The sequence below is a fragment of the Pan troglodytes genome, chromosome 4 (assembly GCF_028858775.2).
Source record: "Pan troglodytes isolate AG18354 chromosome 4, NHGRI_mPanTro3-v2.0_pri, whole genome shotgun sequence".
In the NCBI taxonomy this organism is placed as follows: Eukaryota; Metazoa; Chordata; class Mammalia; order Primates; family Hominidae; genus Pan; species Pan troglodytes.
The window spans coordinates 177352129-177371777 of record NC_072402.2 but is presented as its reverse complement, the minus strand read 5'-3'; the positions used below and the strand labels follow the sequence as shown (position 1 = coordinate 177371777).

Below are 19649 nucleotides of genomic sequence, written 5' to 3'. Positions count from 1 at the left end.
AAAGATAGCATTACCTAAAATATAAAAGCAAAGATAGCGTTGCCACAGACTGCTTAATGTGTGTCATCTATCAAATGGGTATATGTGATGAGAAGAAAAACTTGAAATGCCCTCAAATGTTTCAGTTCAGAAATGAAAAAACTTTATATTTTCCCAAATTTGGCAATTCTAAAGATCGACTTCTTCAGTTATGATTTTTGAGGCTAAAAGAAACTTCTTTAAACTGTCGGTAATAAAAAATCAGTGAGTCATGGCAAAGGGGAGACATTATCTTTCTGTTCTTGATATGGAAAATAATGTTGCAGAATCATTGTCCTGTGTGTGAAGAAGCGATGAGTACAGGACCAGAACTGTCCGGAAGACGTATTTCAGGAGACGCGCCTGGCAGTTAGGAAAACATTGTGTTGGTTTTCTGGATTTTGTGATATTTCTGATATTGTTCTTTTTTAGCTTTAACGTGTAGCTCTGTACTTTCTCGGTCTAAAGCAATACTTGTTTTGTAGTCTAGTTTTGTATACGTAAAGAGGGCTTCCCAGAATTGTTTAAGCTCTGGCCCCATGAAACTTGTATCTGCCTCTGCCTACAAGTGTTTCTGAGCCGGGAGAAGAAGCAGATGCTTCCAGGAAGAAGTAGAAGGGGATGGTTTTGATCGGGATCAGACACTGGCTGAAGGCCTTTGACCGCGGGGGTCATTCCGGACGTTTCCCTCGTTGGGCTGGACCCTTTGGGTAGCGTCACCATCCTGTCTGCCTCCGGCCAGACTCAGCCTTCAGGGGCCTCAGTCCGGCCCTCCCCTCACCCTCTATGTCTCTCTGCCCTGTTCCCAGGTCTTCTCGTGGGCACCCTGGACGTGGTGCTGGACTCCAGTGCCCGCGTGGCCCCTTACCGCATCCTGCACCAGACCCAGGACTCCCAGGTCTACTGGACAGTGGCGTGTGGTAGGTGCCGTGAGTGGTGAGGGGTGCTGGGCAGGGCCTGCCCTGGAAGGGCCGTTGCCGGGAGGAAGGGGTGTGTAGCCCACGTGTCTGGGTGGTGTTCCCTGCTGACAGCACAGCCCAAGGCTGCAAGAGGGAAGTGGAGGAGCCTTCGCTTCCATCTTAGAAAGGCAGCTCCGTGGCCCGGTGCGGTGGCTCACGCCTGTAATCCCAGCACTTTGGGAGGCCGAGGCGGGCTGATCACGAGGTCAGGAGATCGAGACCATCCTGGCTAACACGGTGAAACCACGTCTCTACTAAAAAATACAAAAAATTAGCTGGGGGTGGTGGCGGGGGCCTGTAGTCCCAGCTACTCGGGAGGCTGAGGCAGGAGAATGGCGTGAACCTGGGAGGCGGAGCTTGCAGTGAGCCGAGATCACGCCACTGCACTCCAGCCTGGGCGACACAGCGAGATTCCGTCTCAAAAAAAAAAAAAAAAAAGAAAAAAAGAAAGGCAGCTCCACTGGTCATGGGGACAGGGCAGGAGAGGACAGCCCCATGGATCCCCATGTACCTCTAGGGACGCAGGTGTGGGGCTAGCCAATGTCCACATTCTCATGCCACCTTTTCTCAAGATAGACATAGTCGGCCTCATTCAAAGATTCCATATTTGCAAATTGGCCTACTCAATAAAATGTATTTGCAATCCCCAAATCAATACTTCCAGTGATTTTGTGGTCATTTGGAGACACTCATGGACACATGCACGTTCAAAGCAGTGAAAAATTTGAGTCGCCTGATGCCCATGTCCCCAGCTGAGGCGGAACAGGACGACGCTTTGCCTTCTTGATTCAGCTCTCATACTGCACTCACGTGTCCTGTTCAGTCTCTGCAGTGCCATGTTTTTCCCATGTTTGTGCTCGTTGCTGATGACTTGGCTGTTTAAAATGGCTCCCAAGCATAGCGCTCTTGTTCCTAAGAGCAAGAAGGCTGAGTTGTGCCTTGTGAAGGAGATCCGTGCATGAGAGCAGCTTCGTTCAGGCGTGAGTGATAGTGCTGCTGGCCGTGAGCTCAATGCCAGTCGATCAGGAATATGTATTAAATAAGGCATCTTTAAACAGAAACACATGTAAAACAGTTATGTATCGGTCAGTCGACAGAAGTGTGATTAGAGGCTCCAGGAACCTAACCCTGTGTTCCCCCAGGGTGCTGGTTCAGGATTCGCTAACTCAGTGTTCGCGGCCACCTTACAGAATCTGACCACCTGAATAACGAGAATCCGCTGTAGTTGTCCTCCTAGGTGGAAGCGCACTCACCCGTCCAAGAGTGCGGAGGGAAGTCCCCTTTCAGCGGGTACCTGCTGGGTTGAGTTTGCTCTGAGAAAATGACAGTCCTAGCTGACTCTCAGACAGTGCTTCCTGTGTGCCAGGCACTTGCCTGAACCACCCGGTACCTCCAGAAGGCATAAGTACTTTGGTCTTCTCTATGTTGAAGGTGAAGAAACTCTGGCCCAGAGGGGTTGAGTAACCTGCTCAGAGTCACACAGCTGCAGTTTGGACCCTCTCAGTACCTCTCTGAAGCAGAAGCCACAGTGCCCTTGTTCTCCAGGGTAGTGGTTTCCCTTGAAGGCCTGGGAGAAGATGATGAGACTCAAAAGTTTGTCAACCTCACGGCTGGAACCCAGCTTCAGGAGGGGAAGGGTCAAGGAAGTAAAAGCATAGGGCAGGCGGCACCCCGGGAACAGCCCCACTCCCAGGTGGGCGCTCTGCACGGGCATCCTGACCAGCAGTGCCCTTCTCCCTTGCAGGACTGAATAACTCAGTAAGAGTTAGGAAGGGGAGTTTGTCCAAGGCCAAGCAGGGAAGCCCAGTTAGACCCCAGATCTCTGGCTTCAGAGCCTGAGTGGACCCTGGGGGCAGCAAGAGTTTGCCAGAGGAGGGGCTTCCTGTGGGGAGGGGACCATTTCTGAGTGGGCCAGGAGGTTGGTGTGTGCTGATGAGGAGAGGAGCTGCTTTAACATGGGCCCTTGAGATTTCCATCTCTGGCAGCAAGAGCTGCCCGTCCCTGGGGAGAGAAAAGTACGAGGGGCAGAGTGGGAATCCCTTTAGTCACAGCAGGCCTGGTGCTGGGGAGGGGCCCAGCCACAGCCACACAGCGGAGCCCGTGTACGTAGCCCCGTGCCACACACTTGACCTCTCCCCTCCTGCCAGGCCCAAAGCCCTGTACTGGCCCTGGCTGTGCCTCCCTTTCCTGCCAGCCAGGCTAGGCCCCAGAAGCAGCTCACCAAGACCAGACATGGCCCTGCCAGCACCTGCTTAGTGAGTTCTAACCCTTGAGCCTGGTGTTCGAGGACACCTGGGGGTCTGCCTGCCTCCATTTCTGGCCTTGTCTCCCCAGCTCACAGCCTGGCCTTCAGCCGGACCACACAGCTGCAGGGCCTGGAGGAGCCACACCCCTCCTGGCTGCTGTTCCTAGTGTCCGCCATGCCAGCTAACCTTCCCTCCCGCTCCTCTGAGAACTGCCCAGACTCCACAGACCCATCCTTCCTCCTGACTCCTCTGGACATGACGTGTCTGCGCACGCTTTTACGTGGAAGCCCGTGAGGCCGGGAGCTTCCGAGGGTGAGGGCAGGCTCTGCAGCCAGGCACCCAGGGTTAGGATTCTGGTTTGATCACTTCCCAGCTGTGTGACCTTGGGTAACTTATTTCACCTCTCTGTGCCTCAGCTTCATCTGGTAAAATGAAAATAATGGTACCTGTCTCCACTGTGTTCTGAGAATGGAATAAGATAATCCATGGAAAACTCTGAAAACAGAAACAGCATTTAATACTCTAATTAGCTATTATATTATTTTTATTCCCAGCACCTAGCATAGAGATGGAATAGTTTCTTAGTATGAAATGAAGATTGAGTTACTTTTAACTAATATGTTTTAATGCACATATGTAAAAAAAGAACTGTTTTTTTGAGGCGTTCTCTTTCTGTTGCCCAGGCTGGAGTGCCGTGGTGCAATCACAGCTCACTGCAGCTCTCTGGCTAAAGTGATCCTCCCACCTCAGCCTCCTGACTAGCTGGGACTGCAGGCCCACGCAACCATGCCTCATTTTTTCTATTTTTTGTAGAGACAGCCATGTTGCCCAGACTGATCTCAAACTCTTGGGCTCAAGCGATTCCCCTGCCTCAGCCTCCCTGAGTGCTGGGATTATAGGACTGAGCCACTGTGCCCGGCCTATAAATATTTTTAATTAAAGTGCTGACACATCCACACAGGCAGCGAGGAGGAGATTTCTTCTGTTTTAGTTTTCTAGGAATGTTATGTGTAACAGAAAATAATACAGTAGAGTTGCACCACATGTAAATTTGACTTCCAAATTCAACTGTGGGTTCCTGGCAAAGAAACCGAAAAAGAAATCTCTACCTACCAACTAGGCCTTGGCCTCTGTGCATCAGGGAAAGGAGGCTATAATAGAAATGCAAAGAAAAATGAAAAAAAAAAAGTTTAAAGTAAATTATGGATGACTTAAGGGGCTTCCAGGAGTAATTCTGGGGGCCTTTTGTGACTCACTGCAAGCTGTGTGATTCTGGGTGGGATCGTTTTCCCGTGGGCATCCCCCCCCAGGCCAGTCGGGAGGATCTATCCTGTGGCCTTGCTTCTTAGGTCAGGGTCTGCTTGAGGAGATTTGACAAAGCAAACAAATCAGTCCCAAGCAGAACAGCCGGGCTGTGACACAGCCTTGAGCGGGTGCCTCGGGCTGGAGCAGGTGACAGGCCCGGCCTGGCCTGGAGGGAGGGTCAGAGCTGTCTCCAGCTGGCAGAAGAGCCTGGTCAGGGAGGGAAGGAAGGTGGTCGGGGCAGGCGTGCCAGCAGAGACGTCTGGTTCACAGTCACACTGGCCTCCCGAGCATAGCGCCGTAGTGCTCTTGTTCCTAAGAGCAAGAAGGCTGAGTTGTGCCTTGTGAAGGAGATCCGTGCACGCGAGCAGCTTCTTTCAGGCGTGAGTGATAGTGCTGCTGACCGTGAGCTCAATGCCAATCGATCAGGGATACGTATTAAATAAGGCATCTTTAAACAGAAACATGTAAAACAGTTATGTATCGGTCAGTCGACAAGAGTGTGATTAGAGGCTCCAGGAACCTAACCCTGTGTTCCCCCAGGGTACTGGTTCAGGATTCGCTAACTCAGTGTTCGTGGCCACCTTACAGAATCTGACCACCTGAATAACGAGAATCTGCCGTGTCTTGGCTGAGGCTGTCTTCATGCCTGGTGGGTGGGCCTCCTGTCCCACCCCCGGACAGCTGAGAATGATTCAGGGTGTCATTCACTCCTCATCCTTGTGTTCATTCAGTACAGGCAAAACCCCAGAAACAGGTGCTGGGGGTAGGGGAGCCAGGCCAGGCAGAGATCTCCCCTCATCCCTTTGCTCTTCCCCCGGGGCTTCTTCCCCGATTCCTTAATGGGAGCAAACAATTCTTCCAGCCTTTGAAAGTGGCATCGTGCTGCCTTCTCTACGTTTTTGTTTTGTGTGTTGTTTTGTTTTTTGAGACGAGGTCTCACTTTGTCACTCAGGCTGCACTGCAGCCTCCGCCTCCCAGGCTCAAGCAATCCTCCCACCTCAGCATCCTGAGTGGCTGGGACCACAGGTGCATGCCACCACGCCCAGCTAATTTTTTGTATTTTTGGTTTCGCCATGCTGCCCGGGCTGATCTCGAACTCCTGGGCTCGAACGACCCTCCTGCCTCAGCCTCCCAAAGTGCTGGGATTACAGGCATGAGACACGGCGCCCAGATTTTCTCTACATTTTTTTAAATTTCCGTTGGGCCTATGGAGGACAGGGACCCCCTCCCTCCTAGGTGGGGCAGACACTAGGTAAGAAGGTGGCCAGGAGAAACTGAAGAGAGGGACAGTAGCTACTCGCCTGCCCAGCAGGAGCCTCGCTGGCCAGGGGCCTGGAGTCTTGTAGGAAGCTCCGGCTGCTTATCTGTGGATACCTAGATGCTCAGGAAAGAGCTGGACTCATTTATACAAAGTATGACTGTGTCTGATTAATCACCTACATAGCAAAAGCCACATTAAGTTCTTTCAACTTGAGGAAAAGTGTAAGTTAGCAAGCTTGCAGGCGCACAGACTATTTCTAGGACACATAGGAGACTTAGTGACTCTCCCTGTTGGCTTCAGGGACAGGTGGAAACATTCTCTCCCACACGACTGTGATTCAGCCTGGACGTTTAATTTTTTGTTTTTTTTACCAGGACCATTTATTACTTTGTTATGCACATATCCATCAGCTTAAGAGGGAAAAGCAGCTTGAAGATTCTGGTCACTTAGATTTAGCAAATGAGGTCACCCACTTTCATCTCGCTTCTTTGAATGTGCGTTTAAGGCCTGGGGAATTCATGATTTTTCTTTTACTTTACCAAACCTCTTCTAGGTTCTTCCCGCAAAGAGATCACAAAACACTGGGAATGGCTGGAAAATAACTTGCTCCAGACACTGTCCATCTTCGACAGTGAGGAAGATATCACCACCTTCGTCAAGGGCAAGATACACGTAAGGTTTACTCGCCACTCTCTGTTCTCACCCTTCCTTGGCCAGCAGTGTTCTCGTGTATTATCCTATTTCATCTTCACGATGTAGGGTGCATCCCCATTTTACAAAGGTGGAGACTGAAGTGTCAGCGCTCCTTCTCTTGGAGTTGGGCAGAGGAACTCGTGACCCAGGAAAACCCCTTCTTACCCTGGCTGGGCACTGGAGGCTGCTGAAGCCTAGTGCGGGGCTTCCATTCCTACCCAAGTGCCTTGGAAGGCGTACGCAGATAGACGGTTCTGTTTGCCAGAAGAGATGCTGGAAACAATTGGATATTTTGAGTTGTTTTTTATAATAAAACTAATGTTATTTTAAAAGACACATGCCCTTTACCCAAAAATCCCATTCCTTGGCGTTTACCCTACAGTGTATTCATATATGCAGAATATACAGTTTAAAGGGCCAGGTGTGGTGGCCCACACCTATAATCCCAGCACTTTGGGAGGCCGAGGTGGGTGGATCACCTGAGGTCAGGAGTTCAAGAGCAGCCTGGCCAACGTGGCAAAACCCCATCTCTACTAAAAATACAAAAATTAGCCAGGCATGGTGGTACGCGCCTGTAATCCCAGCTACTCAAGAGGCTGAGACAGGAGAATTGCTTGAACCCAGGAGGCCGAGGTTGCAGTGAGCTGAGATCGTGCCACTGCACTCCAGCCTGGGTGACAGAGTGAGACTCCATCTCAATTTAAAAAAAAAAAGGCCAGGTGCGGTGGCTCAGGCCTGTAATCCCAGCACTTTGGGAGGCCAAGACAGGCAGATCATGAGGTTAGGAGATCGCGACCATCCTGGCTAACACAGTGAAACCCTGTCTCTACTAAAAATACAAAAAAAATTAGCCGGGCGTGGTGGTGGGCACCTGTAGTTCCAGCTAATCAGGAGGCTGAGGCAGGAGAATGGCGTAAACCCGGGAAGCAGAGCTTGCAGTGAGCCAAGATCACGCCACTGCACTCCAGCCTGGGTGACAGAATGAGACTTCGTCTCAAAAAAAAAAAAAAAAAAAAAAAAAAGAAGTAGAGATGGGGTTTTGCCATGTTGGCCAGGCTAGTCTCAAACTCCTGACCTGAAGTGATCCACCCACCTTGGCCTCCCAAAGTTCTGGGATTACAGGCATCAGCCACCGCACCTGGCCTGAAGGTATATGTCTTTTTCTTTCTGTTAGGTTATTGCCTTAAGTTAGATTCATGGGAGGGCTCTTACCAGGTCAAAGTTGTGTGGTGCAAAGTTGCTTTGGGCAGGCCCTTGTGAATTCCTGATACCAGAACTTCCTAAGCCTGGACAGACATTACCAAGTTTCTCAGCTCTTCTCAGTGCACTTTGGGGTTCAAGGTGAGACCTGGTTACCTCTATCTCCAGGAAAACAGGTGGAGAGAGCAGAAGCAAGCCTTTACTCTGGTGAGCAATTGGGCGATGATAATAATAGTAGTTGTGACATTATTCACTGCCTCCTATATGCCAGGCCCAACAAACGCATCAGCAGAACAAACTAAATGACTCATAGGCCAAGGAAGAAATGGAAATTAGAAAATATTTAGAATTGAGGCCAGGTGTGGTGGCTTACACCTGTAATCCCAGCACTTTGGGAGGCCAAGACGGGCGGATCACTTGCGGTCAGGAGATCAAGGCCAGCCATCCTTTGCCAACATGGCGAAACCCTGTCTCTACTAAAAATATTTAAAAAGTAGCTGGGCGTGGTGGCATGGGCCTGTAGTCCCAGCTGCTCGGAATGGAAGACTGAGGCAGGAGAATCACTTGGACTTAGGAGGCAGAGGTTGCAGTGAGCTGAGATCACACCACTGCACTCCAGCCTGGGCATCAGAGCGAGACTCCATCTCAAAAAAAAAAAAAAGAAAAGAAAATGATTGAAATACTACTGCATGTCAGGATGTGTGGGATGCAGTGAGAGCAATACACAGAAGGAAATTTAAAGCCTTCAGTCTTACAAAAGAAGGAAGGATGGGCCAGGCGCAGTGGCTTATGCCTGTAATCCCAGCACTTTTGGAGGCCGAGGCGGGCAGATCACGAGGTCAGGAGATCGAGACCATCCTGGCTAACACAGTGAAACCCCATCTCTACTAAAAATACAAAAAAATTAGCCGGGCATGGTGGCGGGGGCCTGTAGTCCCAGCTACTCAGGAGGCTGAGGCAGGAGAATGGCATGAACCTGGGAGGCGGAGGTTGCAATGAGCCGAGATCATGCCACTGCCCTCCAGCCTGGGCAACAGAGCGAGACTCCGTCTCAAAATACGCTGTGAGGACCATCTTTAAAAAAGGAAAACTCTAAAGAGAGAGGATGACAAAATAGCCTTAAACCAGTACCTTTAAGAATTTAGACAAAATGGGGCTGGGCATGGTGTCTCACACCCGTAATCCTAGCACTTTGGGAGGCTAAGGCAGGTGGATCACTTGAGGCCAGGAGTTTAAGACCAGCCTGGCCAACATGGCAAAACCTTGTCTCTACTAAAAATATAAAAAATTAGCTGGGCATGGTGTCGCACACCTGTAATCCCACCTATTTGGGAGGCTGAGGCACAAGAATTGCTTGAACCCGGGAGGCAGAGGTTGCAGTGAGCCAAGATTGCGCCACTGCATTCCAGCCTGGGCAATAGAGTGAGACCCTGTCTAAAAAAAAAAGAAAAAAAAAAAAAAAAGAATTTAGACAAAATGGGCACTTTATTAGAATAACATTTATTAATTTCCAGTTGCTTCTGCAACAAATTACCATCAACTTAGTGGCTTAAAAGAACACCAGTTTGGCTAGGCGCGGTGGCTCACACCTGCAATCCCAGCACTCTGGAGAGAGATGTTTAGATCGCAGCTGCGGTAGCACTGGTGGAAGAGAAGAAAAACCCTTTTCCTTCTCCCCATTTAGGTTCTTGGCTGGGGCTTTGTTACAAAAGGCAGATTAACAAGACAAAAACAAGTTTACTAATGTGTGTATCTCATATATTCATGGGAGAAACTTGGATAGGTGACTCAAAAGTTTAGTTGGAATTGGGTTTACACAGCCTCTTAACACAGGGACAGGCCACTTAAAGAACAATAACAGGACAGACGAAAACAGCTTATGCTTCCAAGGGCAGGAAACTGTGAGAAGATAAATACGTGGGATGAAACCGATGGAGTAAGGTTTGTTTGCAGATGCGTGCGGTGTCATCTCTGGGCTGATAGGAATCTAGAATTGTCTCCAATAAAGGAGAACGTATATCCAGCTTTTAGGCAGAAAGGGGGAGGGAGGGCAGAAAGAGCTTTTCCTGTGTTTGCTGCTACTTAATTGCCTTCAGCTCAAAATACTTCTTATGTCAAAAGGGCTTATTTTGGGATGGCATATTGTAGTTTCCTTCCCTGGATACTCAGAAATAGAAGAAATCAGAACAGATCCCACCTTTCAGTCCTCACCTAGGCTCATGGCTGTCCTCACTGCCCGTGGACAGAGGGATGGGGGGTGGCCCAGCCACCAGCACTGACCTTGACTGACTTTAGTTTATCTTGTAATTGTCCTTCTAGAAAATCAACGGGTACATTTTGAGCTGAGGGCACTGCTGAGGACCTGTTTTACCCCAGGAGGCTTGGGGCTGGCTCTGTGGCCCAGGGGGATGTCTCTGGGCACCCTGAGCCCTGTAACAATGCCAGCAGCATGAGGGAGTATGGACGGACCCTGAACCTGCGGGTCCTGCCGCTGGTTTGTGTGCAGGGCCAAGAGGCAGGAGGCCCCGGCACACAGGGGGTCAAGTGCAGGACGTCCTCCAGGACGTGATAAGAGAAGCGCTTTCCAGAACAGAGCTGCAGGGCGATCCCATTTGGGCAAATAAAGGGGGAAAGAGGAAAACATACATTTGCTTATGAATCCATTGGTGTTTGCGTGTCTGGAAGGAACTAGGAAAGTCACTACAGAGAGCGAGAAAAGATTCCCTTTTCACTGAATACACATTTCTACTGTATGCATTTTTTACCATGTTTATGGATAATGTTTCAACAATTTTACATGAAAATAACTGAAATATTCATTTTAAAAGTGTCAGGCCAGACACAGTGGTTCACGCCTGTAATCCCAGCACTTTGGGAGGCTGAGGCGGGCGGATCACTTGAGCCCAGGAGTTTGAGACCAGCCTGGGCAACATGGCAAAACCCCATTTCTACAAAAAGTACAAAATTAGCCACGTGTGGTGGAGTACACCTATAGTCCCAACTACTTGGGAGGCTGAGGCAGGAGGATGGCTTCAGCTGTTGGGTTGAGGCTACAGTGAGCCATGGTTCAGCCACTGCACTCCAGCTTGGGTGACAGAGTGAGACCCTGTCTTAATTTTTTTAAAAAGTCTCTGCTCACAACTGGTGATGACAGTAGTTACGGGAGTTGCAGGAACTTTGTCTAGAGAGTCACACAGGCAGTGTCTCTCATCCATGTGCCTTGACTGCAAGCCAGCAAGAGCCACTGACTGTTCCCACCTGTGCCTGTAGCCCTTAGACCAAGGTCCATGAGTCCTGGGTTCCCTGGGCCTCTCTGCTCCACCCTTTGACCTGTCCAGGACTGTGCAGGGCAAGCCCTTGTCCTCTTGCCTTCCTCCAGGGAATCATCGCAGAAGAGAACAAGAACCTGCAGCCCCAGGGAGACGAGGACCCCGGGAAGTTCAAGGAGGCTGAGCTGAAGATGCGGAAGCAGTTTGGGATGCCTGAGGGCGAGAAGCTGGTGAACTACTACTCCTGCAGCTACTGGAAGGGCCGCGTGCCCCGGCAGGGCTGGCTGTACCTGACGGTCAACCACCTGTGCTTCTACTCCTTCCTGCTGGGGAAGGAAGGTGAGCCCGCCCTTCAGTGTGCCCCAGCCCCCACACCCTCAGCCCCTCCCTGCCCTCGGCCCCCAGATACTCCATCCCCACATGGCCACCAGAGGGGTCTCCCTGAAACCCAAATGCCACCTTAGCGGCCCAAGATGGGACTGTCCGGCCTTGGCCAGGCGTACACCTGCTCCCAGCCGACTTTTACCATGCCCCCCACTCGCTAGTAGGGTTCTCTACATGGTGACTCCGCGTGCCTGCCCTGCCCTCTTCTGCCGAACTGGCGTATTCAGGCACACGTCTGCCCCGAATTCCTGGTGATTCCATGTCATGCAATGCCTTGGGTGCGTGCCACAGCCCTCATCTGCTGCAGGTTCCTCCCTACAGACATCCTGGCCACAGGATGCGAGCCTGATTTCCCAGCAGCTCCAGAAAGAGCCCCAGGGTCTTAGCCATCCCCAAGCCCACCAAGCCCTCCTCCCTCCTCGCCTCCCTCAGCCCACAGCCTCCCTGTGCCCCCTCCTGCCCTTGCCGCTTACCTGTCACGACCAGGTGGCCAGTCACCTCCCGTCAGCAGGGGCTGTGTCCTGTTCTGTGTTGGCCGCGCCGTGCTGTGACTGTTCACACCTCCGTGCGCTCCCACTTGGGGGAGCTGCTGGGTGGGTCTCGGTGGTTCACCTCCGCACATTCGTTCCTTTCCCCTTCAGCCACTGGTGGGGGAGACACTCACTGTGTGTGGTTGGTCTGGAAGGCAGTGGACACCTCAGTGGCCTGGTCCCTCCACATGGAGGGCGTGACACAGCCCAGACAGGCCTGGGCACATAGGAAGTGCTGCCCCCAGAGAGCAGTTCCCTGGGGTGGGTCTGGGGTACAGATGGGCATCAGGAGCCTCACCCTGCCGGGCCCTAACTTGCGGTGTGTCTATCTCTGTGGGCACAGTGAGCCTCGTGGTGCAGTGGGTGGACATAACGCGTCTGGAGAAGAACGCCACCCTGCTCTTCCCCGAGAGCATCCGTGTGGACACCCGCGACCAGGAGCTCTTCTTCTCCATGTTCCTTAACATCGGCGAGACCTTCAAGCTCATGGAGCAGTTGGCCAACCTGGCCATGCGGCAGCTGCTGGACAGCGAGGGCTTCCTGGAGGACAAGGCCCTGCCTAGGCCCATCCGGCCACACAGGAACATCTCAGCCCTGAAGCGGTGCGTTGCCCTCCAGGGCTGGGGTGGGCTCATGTGAGCCAGGTTCGCTGACCTTGGCTGGGACCTGCCTGGTCCAAGTGTGTAGACCTGGAGAAGGTGTCCACATTCACCCCTCATGGGCTCCCCACTTGGGAAGGAAGCCAGGTAAACAGATCATTGCAGTCCCGTGTGGAGAGGCAGCAGGAGATAGCAGTGATGTCCTGAGGATACCACTAATGGGGAGGAAGCTCTTCACACTTTATTCCTCCCTCTTGGCTCTATGATGGGAAGGGGCTCTTACCATCCCTAGGTATCAGACAAGGAAGCTGAGGCACAGAGAGGTTAAGTAACTTGCCTGAAGTCCCTCGGTTAGTGAGCAGTGGAGCCAGGATGTAGCCACCTCAGCCAGGGTGTTCTGACACCCCCAGAAAGGCTTTGGTAAATCTGGGCTCAAGTGCACGGCCTCCGTCCCACCGTGATTGACAGCTCTCCTGTATACCCTGAGACTCCTTGGCCAGAGGCCTCTCACAGCCATGGGACCCCCAGGGGTCCTGAGTATGATGTAGAAGCAGACCTCTGGGTCTGAAGCCAGCCAAGGAGATGGGCCATGTGTGGGTCTGAGTTCCCTGCTGCCCTGTCCAGGGGACCGATAGGTAGGAACACATCATAGCAGCCAGCCCTCCCGGGCTACTTAACGTTTGGGTTCCTAGGTTGTAGCTTATGGGAAACTCCAGAGGCTGGACAAGATCTCTGAGGTTCCCTGGGTCCCATAGCCAGCCTGACCACAGCCAGATTCACACCCTTGTGTTGAGCGACCTCATTCCAGCCAGGCCATTTCCTGCATTGCACCCACAGACTATGGTCCAGGCCCAAACTCTGGGGTCCACCTCCAGGACCAGAAAATTGTGCAAGCATGTTGTCCTTGGGATGCAAGTGACAGGTTGGCTTGTTGGACCTTTTGGAAAGAACACGAGCAGAGATGGAACATGACTGCTCCTGGCACTGCTGGTGAGAATGCAGTCAGGCCCTGGTCAGGCCACTGCGGCCCAGGACAGGCAGGAGGCTCCCTTTGGGGCTGGGAGAGTTTATGTGGACAGAGCCACCAAAGGGGTGAGGGCCTGGGCCAGGCCACTGTCACAGCCATCAGATACACAGGTGTGCATTTCTGTTAGCAGCCGCATGCTTTAGTTTAAGCTCCACACCTCCCTGTGGGGAGCTCCTCACCTAGGTTTCAAGGTGAAACCTGGGGTTAGGCCTGCCCAGGGTGGAAGAGCTGCCCGGGGCCCTCCATCTGAGTGGGATCCAGGGCAGGTGCTCTGGGCTCTGCTTGCCCATCAGTACCGAGGGATGGGTTGCACATTGCCCAGGCCAGCATCTAGGTGTGTCCTTTTCAAAGCAGTCTCAGGACACATTGCTTGCTGGCCACTTCTCCGCTGGTTATGTGACTGTCTCACCTTCTGCCTGCTCACTCAGCATGCATCTTTTATTGAACTCTGAGGTCCCTGAGCATGACTTGCTCAAGGGACCACCCCAGGGATCCTGAATCTGATGTGGAAACAGGCCTGGGGAGGCCCCAAGGCTTCCTTGAGAGTGTGCTGGTCCTGACCTTGTCCCCTTTCCTCCTGTCCTCCTACCTTGTTTCCCCAGAGACCTGGACGCCCGAGCCAAGAATGAGTGCTACCGAGCCACGTTCCAGCTGCCCAGGGATGAGCGGCTAGACGGCCACACAAGCTGCACCCTGTGGACGCCGTTCAACAAGCTGCACATCCCTGGCCAGATGTTCATCTCCAACAACTACATCTGCTTCGCCAGCAAGGAGGAGGACGCTTGCCACCTCATCATACCCCTGAGGGAGGTCAGCATCCCCTAGTTGAGAGGCCAAGGCCTTTCCAGCCCCGAGGTGTCAGTGGGCTCAGGGACCAGCCTGTCCTGCTCTGCCCTGTCTCACTGGGGGGTACCTGGGAGGATGCCCTAGCCCAGGCAGTCACATGTCACTCAGTGATGGGACAGGTGGAGGGTGTAGGACAAGTGAGCCCCTCCACAGGCACCTGCCCTGTTGGGGAGGCAGGTAACATGGTAGGGGCACACTGCTTGCCCTCTCAGGTCACTTGCCTAGTGGAGACAGGGTCTCCCATGCCTAGTGGAGACAGGGTCTCCCATGCCTAGTGGAGACAGGGTCTCCCATGCCTAGTGGAGACAGGGTCTCCCATGCCTAGTGGAGACAGGGTCTCCCATGCCTAGTGCAGACAGGGTCTCCCTTGCCTAGTGCAGACAGGGTCTCCCTTGCCTAGTGCAGACAGGGTCTCCCATGCGTGAGTTTCCATCAGGCCTGCCTTCTGGGCCCTGCAGGGCAAAGTGCTGCTCCGTGGCTGCGCTTGGAGGACCGTGTTCCTGCACCGGTCCCATATGTCACTCTCAGAGGCCACCTCACCAGTCCTCTCTGGACATACCACCTTGGCGTGGCTCGGCTCCAGCAGGCCATCAGAGGTCGGCTCTCCCCTGTGGGGCGGCGTCGGCTCTCCCCTGTGAGGCTGCATTGGCTCTCACTTGCTCCTTCTTGGGTTTCTTGGACTTCCACAGTGACCCTGGTGGGAACAAGGCCATCTGTCCTGCACTGCACTGAAGGGGTGTGGACAGCAAGGACAAGGGCCCTTGCCCAAATAGAAGGCATGAGACTGAGTCAGGACAGGTCCCAAGGCCTCCTTTTCCTTGTGGCCAGGCAGGGCTCTGACTGTTTAATTATAAGAAGAATCAAGTGAGATTCTTAACTTAAAGACCTCCCTGCCATTTGCACAAATCCCTCAAGTTGCAGATGTAGCTGAGAATAGGTGTGGGAGAGTTGCTGCCTCAGTTTCCCCAAGGGAAGTCAGAGGGAAGGAACTCAGAAGAGCCACAGCTCCAAAAGCTCCAGGTTGAGAGGCTCAGGTGTGACCCGAACCCCACATTCTGTTAGCACCAGGGCCCTGTGGATCTGTCCGGGGCACTGTACTGACCTGTCCCCCAGGCCTAGGGGTCTTCCTGACACCTGAGGCTCCGTTTGGATTTCTCCCGCCGGGCCCTTGACATCTCAGATGGTAGAGAGCCCTGGCGGAGCTCGGGGAGCAGGACTAGTCACACTGGAGGACTGAGTGTGCTCTGGTGATGGAACTCTGCAGCTGGTCAGGGTGGGGGCCGCCTGCCCAGCCAGCGCCGACCCCTCAACACACCTGCTCCTCCACGTTCCAGCCTGCAGGCTTCTGCGCACGCAGCTCACTCTGCTGTGGGGGTAGTGGACTCTTGAATTTCACTCCCAACCACCTGTTTCCATGCTTCCCTCGGGAAGTGACCCCTCTTCCACCCTTTGCCCAGGTAAAAGCCACGTATCGGCCTAGATTCCGACCTCTCCCTCCTCCCTGTGTCCTACCTACAGCATGTCTTGCCAGCTCACCCCGCAGAGCTCAGCCCTTCCTCTCCACGGACACCACCTAAGACACCATCATCTGCTTTAGCCACTCCCTAACCACACTGAACCCCCACCCCCGCTTTTTTTTTTTTTTTTTGAGACAGGGTCTCACTCTTGCCTGGGCAGGAGTGCAGTGGTGTGATCATGGCTCACTACAGCCTCCATCTCCCGGGCTTAAGTGATTCTCCCACCTCAACTTCCCGAGTAGCTGGGACAACAGATGCTTGCCACCACACCTAGCTGTTTTTTTTTTTAATTTTTAACAGAGACAGGGATTCATCATGTTGCCCAGGCTGGTCTCAAACTTCAGGATTCAAGTGATCCTCCCTCAGCCTTCCAAAGTGCTGGGATTACAGGCCTGAGCCGCCACACCCGGCCTAACACACTTAGCCCCTTTATGACGTATCCTCCCACAGCAACCAGCAAAATTCGAAATGTCAGTGGGAGCATGTTGGCACCCTGCTTAGAGTCCTCTAGAGTCTTCTCCCACCTGCCTCCTATGACCTGTGAGACCTTCTGTGCGCCTCTCCCACCTGCCTCCTGTGACCTGTGAGGCCTTCTGTGCGCCTCTCCCCGTCTCAGACCTGCGCCCAGGCACACCCCATGGATATGTTCACACACAGACATAAAAAGTGCACACTCAGGCCGGGCGCGGTGGCTCACGCCTGTAATCCCAGCACTTTGGGAGGCTGAGGCGGGTGGATCACGAGGTCAGGAGATCGAGACCATCCTGGCTAACATGGTGAAACCCCGTCTCGACTAAAAATACAAAAAATTAGCCGGGCGTGGTGGTGGGCACCTGTAGTCCCAGCTACTTGGGAGGCTGAGGCAGGAGAATGGCGTGAACCCGGGAGGCAGAGCTTGCAGTGAGCTGAGATCGCGCCACTGCACTCCAGCCTGGGCGACAGAGCGAGACTCCGTCTCAAAAAAAAAAAAAGTGCACACTCACCTCCACCACTGCCCAGCTCACGCTGTCCTGGCTTCTCTGGCCTTCTCTTCCTCCCTCAGGCAGTCCTACTCCCCTCTGCAGGGTGACTGCTGTGCCCCCACCCGTCTCTTCCCCAGCACTCACCTGGCTGGACCAGGTCTCAGCTCAGTGGCCGCCTCCCCTGGGACCACCCAGCCTTCCCTCTTCCCAGCACTCACCCCTGCTGACTCTGCTCAGCTGGTGCATCCCTCGTCCGTCTCCCTGCCAGGCCTTGGGCTCTGCAGAGGTGCCCACTGAAAGCTTGTCCTGTGCCCTCTACACCTCAGAGGGGTTCAGAGCCAAGCTCCAGGACCCCTGCTGTCAAAAAGTGTTCCCTGGGAACAAGTGCAGGGAACAGTCCTGCAAGCAAGGGACTGCTTGCCCTGCTTTCGGACAGCCTTCTGAGAGCCAGTGAAGGCCAGCAGCTGGGCTGAACACTACATCATCCTCAGAACCACCCTGCACGGCCGGTGTGCTCCCCGCCATCGACAGGAAAAACGGGACCTTAGAGGCACAGGCAGCTTGCTCGGGGTTAGGTGCAGCGGGTGGCAGAGTCAGAATGTGAGGACAGTTGGGCCACTCACTGCATTGTGCCCAGGAGAGGACAGCTGCGTGACAGTCTGCCATTCACAAAGCATGCCCAGCTGCAGGGCCTGAGATGCAGACACCCAAAAGAGTTCTTTCACCTTCTCAGGTGACCATTGTCGAAAAAGCTGACAGCTCCAGCGTGCTGCCCAGCCCCCTGTCCATCAGCACCAAAAGCAAAATGACATTCCTGTTTGCCAACCTGAAAGACCGTGATTTCTTGGTGCAGAGGATCTCTGACTTCCTCCAGAAAACACCATCCAAGCAGCCAGGCAGTATCGGGAGCAGGAAAGCCAGTGTTGTGGACCCTAGCACAGAGGTGAGAAGCCCCTTGGGAGCAGCAGGGTCGAGTTGGGCCCAGGAAGAGCCAGGGCATCCATCAGCCTCCCCGCTGGAGCCTGACCCCATGGTTCCTGCTGTGGGCCTCCGCCTAGGGGTGGATGTGTCAGAGCTGGCAAGAGACCCCTAGCCCAGACCCACACTGCCCAGCAACATCACAGCCTCTCTGCACCCCCAGCCACACACCCGGTACTCCTCACTCCTGCTGGGCCCATTGCCCATGAGGAACCTTCTCTGGCTGTCCTTTCTGCGTTGCTGCTGCACTCAGAGCAAAGCCACACTGTGGAGGCCTGTACACTTCGGCTTTGTTCCCATGACCTTCCCTGCCAGGCGTTCAGGCTGAAGTTCTTGACGGTAGAACTGCAGTATCACTATTGTACCAGCAAACTTAACAAGAATTCCTTAATATCACCAAATATTGTATTCACACTTCCCCGTGTGCAAGTGTACTTTTCATGGTTTGATTATTTGAACTGAGGCAGACGAAAGTCACACATGTCACTCTTGGTTGATAGGTCTCTTAAATCTGTTTAATCTACGGGCTTCTGCTCCACCTAGCTCTTGTTTATTCTTCCACAATATTTTTTTGAAGGAATCGGTCACTTGTGCCGTAGAGTCTCTCATCGTCTGGTTTTGCTGCTTGCATCCGCTGCAGGCATTTAGCAAGCTCCTGTGTCTCTTGTTTAAGTTGGTTGAGTGGTGAGACCGAGAGCCGTGATCACATTCAGGCTCAGCTGATTTTGGTTCTGGCAGGTCTGCCTGTGGGCAGGCTTGAGGTGCTGTTTACTCCCAACAAGAGATGTCTGGCAACCAGCCACCTCTCTATGCTACTGTCAGTCATTGAGAATATGCCTGGATCCAGCGGCCAGTGGCCAGCGGCATGCTCATTCCATTCCTCCTTTCGTCTGGGAGCTGAAATTCTCCCAAAGAGGGAAGCTGACCCCAGGCACGGTTCATAGAGGAAAGGTGGAATACATGTTTTACTCTTTCCTCTTACTCACCAGTTGTCAAAATAATGATGAGTTGGTTTTCTAGTGTCTTCCACATGTGACCAGTGAGTTTTTTGGTTTACTTTTTATTGTAATTATGAACGTATGGATTTAAGCAACTTAATGTGTGTCTTTCCACTGGAATCACTATGCTTATTCTATCTGTGGCCAGAGGGGCTCATCTGGTCTAGCCCTGAGAGTCCCTGGGCACGACACTGGTCGTCTTTGATTCCTTGCTTTCTGGTGTGACAAGATGGATGTGCTGCTGCTGTCATTGAGTCTGAATTTGCAAAAACATTTGGCCATTGGAAGAGTCCATATGCAAATTCACAGATCCAGCTTCTCTAGAAGTCAGTGCCCAGCCCTAAAGGCCCCATCCCATTGGGCAGCAGGCGTGGGAGCTGGGGCTGTGCGTGTCCTCCATGCTCTAGAGCCGTATGTGGTCTGGCCCAGGCAGGCCTTTACATTGTCTGCCAATAATAGATGCTAAATAAATTACTACGTCAGTGAGCGCATGGGAAGGGGTGGGCGGAATCAGTGTGGATTGCAGACATGAAGAAAGGTGTGGAGAAGGTTGGGCTTCATCTGGGATTTCAAGAAAGAGTGAAGTTGGATTGAGTGGCAGGGGCAGTGAACAGGGTGGTCGAGCCTCCTCTGCCTCCATGAGGCCCCACACTTCCTGAAAGCTGAGTAAGCACCACTCATGGCCCCTCCCAGGCACTCGGCTTCATGCATCCAAACACATTTTATTGCATTCCTGTTAGGTGCCAGCTGCTATTCTAGGCCCCAGGAGTAGAACAGTGAACGCATCGGACAGAGTGCCTGTTCACTTAGAGCTAATATTCCAGTGAGGGAGGCAGTAAGCAAATAAACATACAATA

General features: G+C 53.0%; 1 protein-coding gene across 4 annotated transcripts in view; it reads left to right on the top strand.

The window, feature by feature from the left end:
* TBC1D9B (TBC1 domain family member 9B) overlaps window positions 1–19649 on the top strand; it is a 45886-nt gene that overhangs the window by 2284 nt on the left and 23953 nt on the right. For all 4 annotated transcript variants that reach the window (XM_016954454.4, XM_016954453.4, XM_054684855.2 and 1 more), the window contains exons 2-7: window positions 828–938; window positions 6343–6461; window positions 11062–11290; window positions 12209–12467; window positions 14094–14301; window positions 17550–17759. In XM_016954454.4, the coding sequence (XP_016809943.4) occupies window positions 828–938; window positions 6343–6461; window positions 11062–11290; window positions 12209–12467; window positions 14094–14301; window positions 17550–17759 (1136 nt within the window). The remainder of the gene's footprint in view (window positions 1–827; window positions 939–6342; window positions 6462–11061; window positions 11291–12208; window positions 12468–14093; window positions 14302–17549; window positions 17760–19649) is intronic.